General features: G+C 38.8%; 1 protein-coding gene across 6 annotated transcripts in view; it reads right to left on the bottom strand.

Annotated features, from left to right (window-relative positions):
- Positions 1-13,707, bottom strand: part of Dock10 (dedicator of cytokinesis 10) — a 204,911-nt gene that overhangs the window by 29,213 nt on the left and 161,991 nt on the right. For 5 of the 6 annotated variants that reach the window (XM_070015913.1, XM_070015915.1, XM_070015928.1 and 2 more), the window contains exons 31-43: positions 12,798-12,842; positions 11,170-11,345; positions 10,926-11,042; positions 9,801-9,912; positions 8,651-8,772; positions 8,443-8,557; positions 8,286-8,352; positions 7,788-7,835; positions 6,901-7,002; positions 4,455-4,579; positions 3,475-3,587; positions 1,662-1,799; positions 7-189 (exon numbers count right to left, since the gene is read on the bottom strand). In XM_070015913.1, the coding sequence (XP_069872014.1) occupies positions 7-189; positions 1,662-1,799; positions 3,475-3,587; positions 4,455-4,579; positions 6,901-7,002; positions 7,788-7,835; positions 8,286-8,352; positions 8,443-8,557; positions 8,651-8,772; positions 9,801-9,912; positions 10,926-11,042; positions 11,170-11,345; positions 12,798-12,842 (1,463 nt within the window). The remainder of the gene's footprint in view (positions 1-6; positions 190-1,661; positions 1,800-3,474; positions 3,588-4,454; positions 4,580-6,900; positions 7,003-7,787; positions 7,836-8,285; positions 8,353-8,442; positions 8,558-8,650; positions 8,773-9,800; positions 9,913-10,925; positions 11,043-11,169; positions 11,346-12,797; positions 12,843-13,707) is intronic. The other variant, XM_070015920.1, reaches the window with a different exon arrangement.

The following is a 13,707-nucleotide window of genomic DNA, read 5'->3' as shown; positions in this document are numbered from 1 at the left end:
ACTTACTTGTAAATGGGACCTGACAATTGACTTCTGTTTGTTAAATTCAAAATTCTTCCTCATGAAGAAGTATAAAAGGGCTGAAGCTTCAGTCTGAGTTGAGCGTGACCTGTGGTTACAGCATTTGAGGACTTCATAGCAGAAAGATCCACAGAGGTCGGCAGGGCCTTGGAAGAAGGCTGAAGGAAACTGGAGAAATGTAGGAATGGGTAGAGTGAATGTTCCCTCATTTTGCTCTGTTTAGCATATTCCAAAAATTACTCTTTCTCCATTTGTGAGGGCTGATGATGTTAAAATCTAGGTTCAGTATTCTTTTTCCTTCCTAGAAATATTTCTCTCCCCTGTAACTATTCCTTTCATCTATAACTGATGGCAATACAAAAATATCTGAATGAGGGCCTTGTAATGTCCTCTATTCACCTGACATTGTCCAAGTACAGGTGTTATTCATAGTTTGTGTTCAGAGGTGGTAGATATGCCTACTCTAATGTAGAACCTTACACTTAATGTGGGTAGATTTGAAGGTATAAATATTACCTAAGTTTTAGAATGGCCATTATCAATAAATCTAATAACAGATGCTGGCAGGGATGTGGCCAAAAGGGAATGCTCCCACTGTTGGTGGGAGTGTAAACTCATTCAACCACTCTGGAAAGCAGTATGGAGGTTCCCCAGAAGACTAAACATAGAGCTCCCCTATGACCCAGCAATTCCACTCCTGGCCATTTACCCAAATGGCCACAAACAAAGCCATACTAAAGCTACCAGCTCAACCATGTTCACTGCAGCATGTTCACAGCTAAGATATGGAACCAACCCAGATGCCCCTCAGTAGATGAACGGGTCAAGAAGATGTGGTGTATATGCACAATGGAGTTCAAGGCTTCCATCAGAAAGAATGACATTGTCCCATTTGTAAGGAAATGGAAAGACCTGGAAAAATTATATTAAGTGAAGCAAGCCCAAAGAAATTTAAGTTTCATGGTTTTCCTCATTTACAATAACTTGAATATGTCTGTGATATTCTTAGCAGGGCATTACAATAGCCCAGTCGCCAAGTTGATAGGACCATATATAATGAAGCATATCAACATGAACTCCAAGAATTGGAAACAAGAGGTTCTAATTATGTTCTGTGTGTAGTTATTTCTATTTTTTCTTTCTGTTTTAGTTTTCTATACCCTTGGTCTTGTATATAAGCTCATCTGATCCATGGAAGGGAAAATTAATCACAGAAACAGTAGGGCAAAGGATGAACTAATGCAACAATACTCACTAGACACTATGATGGAAACGAACTTTACAACTTGGGGGGAAGGAGAGAAGGGAGTGGTAAGTGGGAGAAAATGAGGGAGGGGGTAACACTGCTTACCTTACTAATGTAACTGTAAACCCTCTGTTCATCACCTTTACAATAAATTTAAAAAAAACTGAGAATCCAAAGGATTAATGATCAGATTCTAATTTTATTTCCTTTTATTATCCATAGAGTCAGAAAGTCAACTCATTTTGAGATCAGGAACCATGTAGTAAAACGAAAAAGGAAAAACAAAAAAAAACCCCAAAACAAACCTGTGCTCTTGCCCACTTGAGGAGATGCAACCTGCTGAACCTTGACTAGCATTTTTAACTGCATTTTCACGGGGGCAGAAGGGTCTCACCTTGCATACAAACAGTCTCAAAGAGGCAAACACGTGCTTCAGTGCTGTGGCCGACTGGTTGACTTGGAAAAAGAGCATGTAGGTGTCGAAGACCCTTTTCACAAGTGAATTTTGACATTCCGATTGCTGGAGCTGTCTCTGGAAATCAGCATTTTTGTGTTATTTAGAACAAGTGAAAGACAACATTCCCTCAGAAATATTTATCGGAAACCTATAATATGGTACAATCAAGGGCGCTGGAAAAAATGCTGTAACAAAAGAAAGTCCACATTCCCAGTGAAACTTACATAGGGCTGACTGAGCAAAGAAAATCACAAAATAGAGTACGATGCTGCACTGGGAAGAAATTGGTATGGGTGTGGACTGCTTTGATAAAGTGGTCAGATGGACTGAAACCCAACACAAAACGGGATGTACCGAATGACTTCACTTATATAGAAGGAATTGGCCTTAGAGAGATCCAGGAGCCATGTCTGAAGATGGAGGGCAGATATTACATCATCCACAGGTTGGAAGGAAACTTGAGTTCAAGGTTGAGAGACAAGAGTAGCTGGTAGAGGGTAAGTGGAGTGAGCTTAGGAGAGAACTGGAGGATGGAGTCACCGATAAGTGGGGTTGGTAGGTACTGGGTCACATTGGAGCCACATATCCAGTGAGCAATAAAAAACTAAAATATAGCTGTGCCCTTTCTACAGCTGTGTTGAGTTTTCATCTAGAAAGCAAGGGCTCTCAGTACCATGAGTCAACTCTCCTGGCTCATTCCTTATTGTAGGTTTGTTTGGTTGTGCTACAGATGCTTTTGATAGCATTACCAAAGTAGATAATACATTGTTCATTTTCAAAGTATATGATTTGTATTTTATTACATGAAATCACTCCATTGAAGGTATACACATACAAATAAGCAGACAAAAGTGTTCAAAGTTAGTAAATTTGATTTTTCTTTGTGTCAGTTCTGGAGCTTGAACTCAAGGCCTGGGTGGTCTCCCTGAGCTTTTGCACAAGGTTGCACTTTATCATTTGAGCCACAGCTCCACTTCTGGTCTTTTGGGGAGTTAGTGGAGATAAGAGTCTCATGGACTTTCCTGACTGGGCTGGCTTTGAACGGTGATCCTCAGATCTCAGTCTCCTGAGTAGCTAGGATTACAGGAATAAGCCACTGGAGTCTGGCAGTGAATTTGATCTTTTTTTTAACAATCTATTAGTAAATTTAACATATAGTCTCATGTGTCTTTCCATTTTCTACTGGAAAATAGAGTCATGTTCTTATTCAGTCCAGCATACCTGAAAATAAAGTAAGAGAAATTAGGACTGTGTGTAAGTTTGTGTGTGTGTGTGTGTGTGTGTGTGTGTGTGTGTGTGTGTGTGCGCACGCGCGCGCATGAGCGCATGCACCTGCATGTGTGTTTGAAGTCTGTTTCCTACTGGCTTGGTTTCTTCATTCAAAACCCTCTACCACCACTGGATTTTGTATGGTTAACTGAAGATGAGTATCTCAAATTTGTCTGCCCTGGCTGGTTTTGAACAGTGATCCTTAGATCTCAGCCTCTTGAGTAGCCTGGATTACAAGTGTGATCCACCAGCACACAGCAAGAATAGTCTTTGATTTCAGTAAAGCACATAGGTGAAGAAGCACTAATTGACTTGTGATGAAACCTGAATCTCATCTCTAAAATGTTTCCCACAGATGTGAAAGTTAATTTACTTCAGGTTGCTTGATTTCATAAATCCTCTGAAACCAATGCTTTGCAATCACACCACAGTTTCTACTTCTGATGCTGCAGTTCACAGGAACGGTTCAGCTCCTACTCACCTGGTGGACCTGGGTGAAGAGGGCGAGCAGGTCTAGGATTGTAAGGCAAACCTCGGTGGCAATATTGGCCTCGGTGTCCACGTGGTGCACAATGTCGATTTCATTGGAGTTGCCTGGAAAATGAATCATAAAACAATGAACAAATGCCAAGTAATTTCCTGGTAACTTACAAAGGATTTTATTCTACTATAATACATTCTATGTGTGCTGATACTTTGATCAATCATTGATTAAACCAAAGTGCTTCTGTTCATTTAATTTCCTTGTTGGCAGAATGAAAAAATATCAAAGTCTTTAGCAGGTGGTTGCTTTGCATATGTCAGTTGCAGTGTTACCATTATTTCTTAGTTCTTTTTCTATTAATGCAACTATCCACAGGGATATCAAAGGCTTATGCTTCTGGGTTTACAGGTAAAATACACAGTTTCAGTGGACAGTCTACACAAACTCTCCCTTAAGAAGGCACACCATGTGTTTATAGGTTAGAGCAGATAGCATCTAACAAGCCACTGAGGGCCACATACCCACGATTGCTACATTGGCAAGCTATGCAATGCCAGGTTCTGTTTCTTCCCCATGGATAAGCTAGCATATGAGCATCTGGATTCAATGCCAAGCTTTCTGATTCTGGGACATGGAAAATGTTCCTTTCTCGCAGAATGAATGGTAGTACCTTGGTTGAGTCTGGCCTGCACCCCCTCACACAACACTTGTTTCCAGAGAAGCTACTGAGTCCATTGCTGGAGAGGTTTTCCTTTCCTCTTTCCTTCCTCACAAGGGCTCTGCATTTCTCCCAGCTGTCCCCTGGAGATCGTTTACTTTCAAGAAACATTTCCAGGGTGGCAACAAACTTGAGAACAATGCTTTTCCTGGCCTAATGTTCTTTCTATTTCTGAAACACTGTAATGCATTTTATGTCCTGCTCATACCCAAAAAACGATGAGTAACCATCATGTTCTTATTATTTCTGGTTTACTTACTGGTCATGGTATTGTCTAACATCTGCAAAAGTTTGGGGTTGGAAAGAGCATTTTTGCCTCGAATTATAGGTAAAGTTTGTGATCTGTGCTGTTTATGCCCTTCATGACCGGATGTGGTATGCATCCTGGAAATTAAGAAAGAATAAAGGTTCATGTTATTTGAAGAAACTTTGACTAAATATTCTAAGCTACATCAAATATAAAAAATTGCACAGACTCTTTAAAAGCATTAATTATAGGTAATAGAATGAAAGATATTTTCAAACACTTGGACATATTTACTTAGCACTAACACTAGTGTAGTAACAATCAGAAGGGTAATAGAATAGCAGTCATTCAAATTAAATCTGTTCACAATTCATTATTACTTAATGAATCACAGTATTTCATTGGTGTTGAATTAGTTATTGGCCTATCATAAAGGCAGTTGGTAGATGTTTAAATTATAATACTATATAGCTCTGACCTATGTTGAGTTAGCTATTGACCTATCAGGAAGGCAACTGGGGAACATGTCAATTTTGTTTTTTTAAAGAGGTGAAATGTAAAATCTGGCTTAAAACAACCTTGCACCTCTCTCTCTTTGTCTTGGACACCGAATGTGTTTATCATCAGCTTGGCCAAATCCAAGGGAACAGATGTATGATCATTGTGACAAAGGTAGGTATTGGGGTGTCCTCTGTCCCCCTAATTGATTTTCTCCAAGGATACTGATAATGGCCCACAATGCCTTCCTTCAATGTCTCATGATGGAAAATCAGCCAATGTCCTTATGGAGTAGGAAATTCATGTTTACTCTTCCATCAAGGTACAGATTGGTGATTTTGAGGGCATTTGCTTACATATAAATCATTCATAAACACACTTCTATGAAGAAAGCAGCTGATGGCGATGCTCTTAAGAAGCACATCTGAAAAAGAGGCTACAGCTTTCTCTGTCACATTACCTGAGGCTCTTTTGTTCTGGCTACATCAAAGTGTCTGGAGCAGCCTAGGAGATCTGACTTTGGCTTTCAGTAGCCCAGCAAGTTTGCACTGTTCCTTAAACCACAAGCAATAGAGCTTCCGGCTTTAGGGACTGACTTTTGGGACTTTTCCTTACTCCTCTAGGGTTTTGGATTTTTGTCACCCTGGAACTCATGAAGAAAAAAACCCTGATTGTCAGGAAATGGGGTGAGCAGGAGCAAGACAACTCCACCCATTTTAGAGGAATCTGAAATAAAACATCCACGGGCCTGCAGTGACTATAGAAGGATAGCTATTATTCTTACACGTGAAAAGCATTTTTTTACTGTCCTTCGTCCTATTGCTATTTGGGAAACATACCATCCCATTAAAAAATCACTTCCTCACCAGAGGTCAATATCAAAAGGTTCCTCAGGGATGGAGGTAACATGTATTCTATGATTTATTGACTATGCCATGCACACATTTCTTTTTTGAAAGTTCTAAACTATTCATATTGTATTCTATTATACTGGCTCTGGGAAGAATAAATCAAACTGGGGAAAATTTGAGCAAATAATTCTTATTTATTAGTCCCAGGGAAGCTCTGAGGTAGAATTCCAGGACAAACGTTTCCTAGGGGGCAGGCTAGTCAAGAATGGTCACAGGCCTCATGACTGGGAATTCTACAGAGAGTTTCCTCATTACTTTTGACCCTTGAGGAAACAAGTTTAGCTTTAAGAGTATTCCTAAAATATTGGGACTGGGAAGGTGGCTCAGTGGTAGAGCGCTTGCCTTGCATGCCTGAGGCCCTGGGTTCGATTCCTCAGCACCCCATAAGCAAAAAGAAAAAAGCCGGGAGTAGCGTTGTGGCTCAAGTGGTAGAGCGCTAGCCTTGAGCTGAAGAGTTGAGGGACAGTGCCCACGCCCAGAGTTCAGGCCCCACAACTGGACCAAAAAAAAAAAAGATTATTCCTAAAATATTATAATTACCGAGACATGAACTCAAATTTTGGTTCGTTGCTAGGAGATTCGTAAGTGTTAGAAGAAGCATTTATGTGTACCTTTCAGCTTCAGTCAAATCTAAATACTTATTACTGCTTCTTCTATGCAAGGCCCTGAGCTCCACATGCACAATCCCTGGATTTTTGGTTTTATAAGCTAGTGGGGAAGCTAGTGAAGTATTGTAAGTTTTAGGTTTCTTCAGAAGCGACTTGCAATTTCAGTTGTTCTGAAATGTGTGGATGTGAAAGAGAGAGAAAGAAAGAGGAAAGGAGGAAGAGAGAGAGAAGGGGAAGAAGAGAAGGAGAAAGAGAGGAAAGAGAAATAGGGAGACAGAGGGCGGAAGGCAGGGAAAAGGTGAAAGAGGAGGAGGAGAAGGAGGAGAGGAGAATGATCTGTATATCCACTCTTCACATCTCACATATACCAAACACACAAACACACATGCACACACACATGCATGCATGCACACATCTAATACCAAGCAAACATTCCCTTACCATTGTGACAACAGTCCCGATGTCTGGCAGGAAGGGTTGGATCCTTTCAGGGTACCATTGCTCTGGGTTGACTGCACAAATTTAAATGCAGCAGCTATTTTCCTGTAAGGAAAGCTGAAGCTTTAGTCACAACTCGAATTTACAATTTATAGCTAAAGCCACATACATTGTCAACTGGCAAAGGAATTCCTGAAGGATGAAATATTTTATAAGCGTCAAATTAGTAAAAAGTTAAATTTCAATTTCTTCTGGAAATAAAAGAATGGGGTGCTGTGGACTTTGTTGTCTTTGTGGGAAAATAGTGACAGAATAAATTATTCCAGATTAACTCTTGTTTTCATTTTTATAGGAAATATTTTCTTAAGTAGGCATTTTCCACGTTCCAGCTCTATAAGTAATTGCACGTCATGGTTCAGACAACACATGAAATGTGATTCCTTCTTTAAAAAGTATGTTTTGGTGCTTTTATTCTATGAGCATTCAATATTCTATTGAACATCAATATTCTGTGAATACTGGGAAATCTTCAAACTTCTACCTTTATGTCTAATGTAGATAATAACCTAACAGTCCTCATTTTATACTGTTATTCCTAGTAGATACTTCTAGGTGTAACCTGACTCATTAGTGTATGTCAGTTCTTTAAACTCAGTGCCTTGGACTTGCTTGGTTGGTTTCAACTACTTGAACCTCACTTCCAGTATGGTCATTTGCTGGCAAATTGGATGTGGAAACTCTCTGACTTTCTGCCTTAGTTGGTTTTGAATCTCAATACTTCAAACCACAATTTCTCGAGTAGCTAAGATTACAAGCATAAGCTGCCAGTGCCCACCTTTCATAGTGCTTTTAAAAAGACCATATCCACTGTTTAGAATATAAAAGAATACCTTATTATATTGCGTTTTCCTAGGTATCTGAAATTTTGAAGACAAACACTAGAAAGGAAAGAAAAAGTTACATGCTAATTATTCATATTTCTCTTTCTAAAAAACACATAACTTTATCTAATTACATTGAAAAAAGTATTAAAAATCTCTTTACATATCCTGTGAATCATTCCTGATTGGTAATTTGCCATAGAGATTCTCCTTTTTTGTGTGTGCTGGTACTGAAGTTTGAACTCAGGGTTTCTCAATTTCAGTTGGCTTTTTCACTCAAGGCTGAGCGAAAACCATGGCTTGAGCCATGGTTCTACTTTCAGCTTTTTGGGGGTTAATTGGACTTTTCTACCCAGGGTAGCTTCAAACCTCAATCCTTAGAGCTCAGACTTCTGACTAGCTGGCATTACAGGTGTGAACTACCAGTATCCACTGCCATAGCAATTCTTGAGTCAATGATGGACAAAGAACTATTGGAAAGATTCAGGGAAGTGCTGTCAAACTTACTCTAGGATGCTGAAGAAGTCTGACACCTCTGGGCTGGGTGCTCTCTGCCAGTACGCGATCAGCGTCTCTAGAAGGAAATGAATATTCCATGAGGACCTTGGAAATGCAGAATTTTCTTTCCCTCATTGTAAATTGAACTTGAGCCAGTTCTCATTACCATCTGAAATCGTTTTCATAATGTGGAGAAAACACATAAGAAGACTCCTGGTTTCTGCTTGATCTAACTTGTCAAATCGAAGTGTTGACCCAATCAGAGACAAAGGCCTGGGGATCTGAGAAATAGAAAGCCCATGAAGACCCAGTGAGGCTGGAGGATGTCTGGCTGGTGGTTCTGAAGATAAGCAGGCTGGGAAGGGAAGCGGTACCTTCTCACAGTTATCCGTCTTGTCACTGCTCTTCTCATTGGTGCTTGGGTTGGAGTCAAGACTTGCTAACGATGCTCTGGAATCAGCGTGGTTTACTGTAGAAATAGCTATGGATGAAAATGCTGCAAACACAAGCCACAGCACACGAATGGCAATGAGATGGATGGGTACCAAAACCAAACAAGCTACTATGGTGAACCAAAAGATGTATGAGTGTTGATGTGGGCACTGTGTTATGAAACCTTGTCTGGGATTGGCAGCAAAGCGATGCGACATTTTAGCCAGGACTCAGTGGCTCACACCTGTAATCCTAGCTACTGAGGAGGCTGAGAGCTGAGGATCATGGTGTGAAGCCAGACCAGATAGAAAAGCCCATGAGAGTTTTATCTCAATTAATCAGCAAAAAGCTAGAAGTAGAGCTGTGGCTTAAGGACTAGTGTTCCAGGCTTGAGCAAAAATGCCAAACGAGAGCAGAAGCCTTGAATTTAAACCACAGTGCAAAACAACAATAACCAAAACGAAGAGATATGCAACATTTAAAGTATTATAGAGCTCACTAAGAACGAAGAAAAATTAAAAACCTTTATACGTGGTGATAAATAAAGCTCATTGCTTTGATCTGTCAAAAGCTGTTGTAAATACAAAGAGAGTTCTTGATTTTTTAAAAAATGCTTTAATAAAAGCTTATAAAGATAATTTTGAGGAAAGAGTGTTCAATTTTTGACAGTTCTCGAGAAACTAAAATGACACTTTCTACACAGTTCTTAAAAATAATCTTCGAAGCTGTTGAGCTATTATATTTTAAAAGGCTGAATGCAATGCTAAGTTAAAAGACTGTTTGCAGGATGAAGTAATTTGATAACATCTGAGCAGAACATTTGGCTTAAGCCAAGTAGAAACGAACACTTACTAGACGAAGTCATTGGATGGCATTCAAAGATTATATATATATATATATATATATATATATATATATATATATATATATATACATATACATATATAATAGATGCCAGTTGTTTAACCATAGTATACTTTGGCAGATGTATTATGCACTTGAGTTATGTATGGCTTGTGTGTAAAGTACATTCACATTCAACATGAACATGGATGATTGTGAAAGACAAGTGTTCTCAGACTTCTTGGATACCTGCTATGGAATTTAAGACATCTTTAGAAAATGATGTATCCACAGATGTTGCATGCTTCATAGATGTCTGGGTTTGAAAGCCTCCATTGGTACTTAGGTCATCTCTAGAGCCCTGTATTCAAGTACAGAAGAGATGAACGGGGGTCAGGATATTTCAGCCTTGTATGCCCACCTGGGCCTTCTTATTATACATTCAATCTGATCATATTTTAAGTTAAATCTTTTATTTTCTAGCTAAGGTTTTCTGCCAAAGAAGGCAGTGAAAATGAATATACTCAAAATAATACTTAGTTGCAACAATTTTCTTATGCATTTTTTAATCAATATAGTAGAAGCAATCTTTTAGATATAGACTAAATGGCTGGAATAAATACTGACTGAGTTAGGGATTATTTTCTATACGTTATCTGGACTACCTTATGCATACCATTTTAATTACTATGGTGGGCTCTATAGTAATTATTTCTGTTGTGCAACTTTAGCCTCACATAGACTTTGTAATGTTGGCATTTTAAAATCCCATTTTATAAATAAAGAAATAGAGGCTGGAGGAATTGGATAATTTATTGATTGTTTAGATTACTGCAAGCTAAACAAGGTTTCCTACTAAAAAAAAAAGAAAAATTCCAAATCATGTGGCCCTAGATTTCCAGTGGTTCTATTTATACTATCCCCAGATTCAGAAGTATGTTCACCATCTAGCTGTCACATGGGTTAATGGCTCTCTGGAAGGCTACTATGGAATTATTGCAATGGCTCAAAAGAGGAGGGTAATGAATAATAGGCTACTTTGGGTCTGTGTCTAGAAGTAAGGCACCTGGCTACACAGAATCCTTAAGGTATTAAGGACAGCAGGGAGAAAATGTACCCTGAGCCAAAGGCTGAGATGCCTATATGCTGTAAAGAATTGGAAGGGGAAGGTGAGAACGAGGCAAACAGAAATTCAAGGCTGAAAAGTAGGACCAGGGGTAAGTCTGGAGTGGTCGTTGCTGTTATACCTCATATCAAGTGCTGTTTTCTTCCTAGTTGCTCACAGATGGGAAGATATAGTTAGCCAGGGCACACACATAAAGAGAAGAGATAAATTCTTTATTAAATACAGAGATTTTAGTGATGCCAACATACCTGATTGGACGTGTTGATCGTAAAAGGATACAGGTCCTTTAGGTAAATCCTGGGCATGTTGTCCAGAAGCATGCCGTACAGAGGCATGTACAGACGTGCAATCTGGGCCTGTTTTCTCTACATGAACAAGGTAGCCAAAAGAAATGATTCACGTGAAAATCCATAAGCTTATGGGGTTTATTTGCACTGACTACAGTGAGCCACTGAACAGTGCTTAGGGCAGGCAGAAATGAAAATCACTTACTGGTTCTCTGTATCGATCATCAAATGAATGCTTAGCCATCAGATTTTTGAGGACAGCTAAAGCTAAGTGCCTGACGTCTTGGTCTTCCTGCAGGGCAAAGCCAACTTCTCGAAGCAGAATTCCAATTAAGAAGTGTTTGCGGCAAAATTCATTGGTGACTGAATATTCGGGCATGTCTTTGTAAGGAAAGGAATTAGGTTTCCGCAAATGAAGCAATCACTTTAGAATTGCAACAGAAAAAAATCAGACAACTCCTATCAACCCTTCCCACCAGAAAGAGTGATTAAAAAATGCAGCCTTGGTACAGAAAAGAGACCTCTTGTCCCCTTTGGTTGTGTTTGACATACAGGAGAATATTTTGAGTCTGGAAACAGAAATATGAATACAAGCTAGTATATTTTATCAATGGCTACATTCCCTAAAAAGACCATGTTTACAGCATTACATGGGGTGGGAAAAAAAAAAAACCACTGCATGTCGTTGATAAGAAGCAGTGAATATTACAGGAGGGAAATAGTGGGCAGAGCTTTTAAGGAAGCTAAGAGTTTGTAAGTACAGATATATAAGGGAGCAGGTGAGACAGTGAAGGCAAGGTACAAACTTCTGTGTTCCAATGTTTGGAGATTTAGTTACAGTAGATAGGTGATAAAAATAATCTAAAAAACCATCCACAGGTGAGTGAATGAGAAAACATACATGGTAGTATTGTTCACTCTTTAGAAAAAGGGCAAAGCCACCATTCTCAAGAACATGAATAAAACCAGAGAACATGCTAAGTGAAGATTAAGAAAATACTATGCATGCTGTCTCTCATGTATGAGTAGAATTGGCAAAGACTGAGCTTGTACAAGCGGAGTATAGAAAAGTAGTTGCCCTTTATTGTGTGTGTGGTATGTATACGACCAATGGGATTTTGGTAAAGGGTGCAACTTTCAGTAATAAGGTGGATAAATTATGGAGATTGATATATGATACAGTAACCATAGTTAGTAATAATGTAGTGTAAAATACCATATAAAGCTTCATATAATATATAATATACAATGTACACAACATGCACCTGCTTGTTCAATGTAACTATATATATTATTAATAATAAACACTAAGAAATTTCAGATGGACTGGGAAGCTGAAAAATAATTTGCCCTCTGGAGTATAAAGTATAAAAGAATTAAAGTTAGAATATGGTCAAATTATCCATAACAAAGGAAAAGATAACTTTTTTTGTCAGTCGTGGGGCCTGAACACTGTTCCTCAGCTCTTTAGCTTAAGGCTAGCGTTCTACCACTTGAGCCATAGCACCATTTCTGGCCTTTTCTGCCTCTGTGGTATTGAGGAATCGAACCCAGGGCCTCATGCATACAAAGCGAGTGCTCTATCACTGAGCCACCTTCACAGCCCCAAAAGACAATTTTTTTGAATAGCCTTACTTACACAGCATTAAAAAGCTTTTATTACTACTTGAAGCCTGAAATCTATAGTATTCATACTAATTGATATAAGATGTGATTATTGGTGCATTTTTTTTTTGGTGGCAATAGGATTTGAATCCTGGCTCTCCTGCTTACTAGACAGGTGCTTTACCCACTGAGCTAGTTCTATTGATGCTTTTGAGATAAGATAATTACCTGAGGCATGTAACTCCTGAATTGATTCTGAAGGTGTCACAGGATCTAGAGTTAATACAAATAAACAAAAAGTTCATATATGTACACAGCCAGATACATATGTGCATGGGTGTATATCTATATACCAGCTATGTGTAATATATCCTGAAAAATTCAACGCATTAAAAAATTACAAGTGAGTCTTTTCAGTACAGCTTTTTCAAGAAGAACATGTTAGTTGTTAATTTCATGCTATGAATAGAGTTATTTGAATTGCTAGTCTATTTGAATGCCTATTTTCTCATCAATAATTTGTGTTATATGCTCACTGTTTACAGTATCAGGCTTAAGAAGGAGTTTGCTCCTCCAAAATGTCTTTGTACATCTTAGCCAGGTTAGGTAACCAGTAATAATTTGACACTAATGTATAAAATAAAAACAAAAAGATCTGCAGTGTTGTAGCTAGAACCCAGAGCCTCATCATGCTAAGCAAGTGTGCTACCACGGTTATGCCCAAGCTCAAAAAAATTAAGCATCTAATTTGGGTACACTAATGCACACCTGTAATCCAATAGAGATTTGGAGGATCATTGTCATGGCCAGAAGAGACAAAAAGTTGCTGGGAACATGCTTCTCATTCTACTTAAGAAAAAGGAACAAGTAGGAGGAACATGGTCCCAGGATAGTCCCGGGACAAAATGAGTCCTTATAATGAAAGCAAAAAGAGCTGGGGGGAATTGGATCAAGTGGTGGAACATTTGCATAGTAAGCATGAAGTCCTGAGTTCAAATCCCAGTATGAGGGGAACATAAGTGAAAATGATACCAAGAAATGAAAAATTCTATCATTTTGACCCTTTCTTCTGTTCAGTGTGCTTCATATTGTTAGAAAAAGAATGGGCTAATGTATATCGATTATAATTACAGTTTAT

Source organism: Dipodomys merriami, unplaced genomic scaffold (genome assembly GCF_024711535.1).
Source record: "Dipodomys merriami isolate MVZ:Mamm:240054 unplaced genomic scaffold, mDipMer1.0.p SCAF_1, whole genome shotgun sequence".
Lineage (NCBI taxonomy): Eukaryota > Metazoa > Chordata > Mammalia > Rodentia > Heteromyidae > Dipodomys > Dipodomys merriami.
The sequence above is the reverse complement of the archived record's forward strand: the minus strand, read 5'-3'. Positions and strand labels throughout refer to the sequence as shown.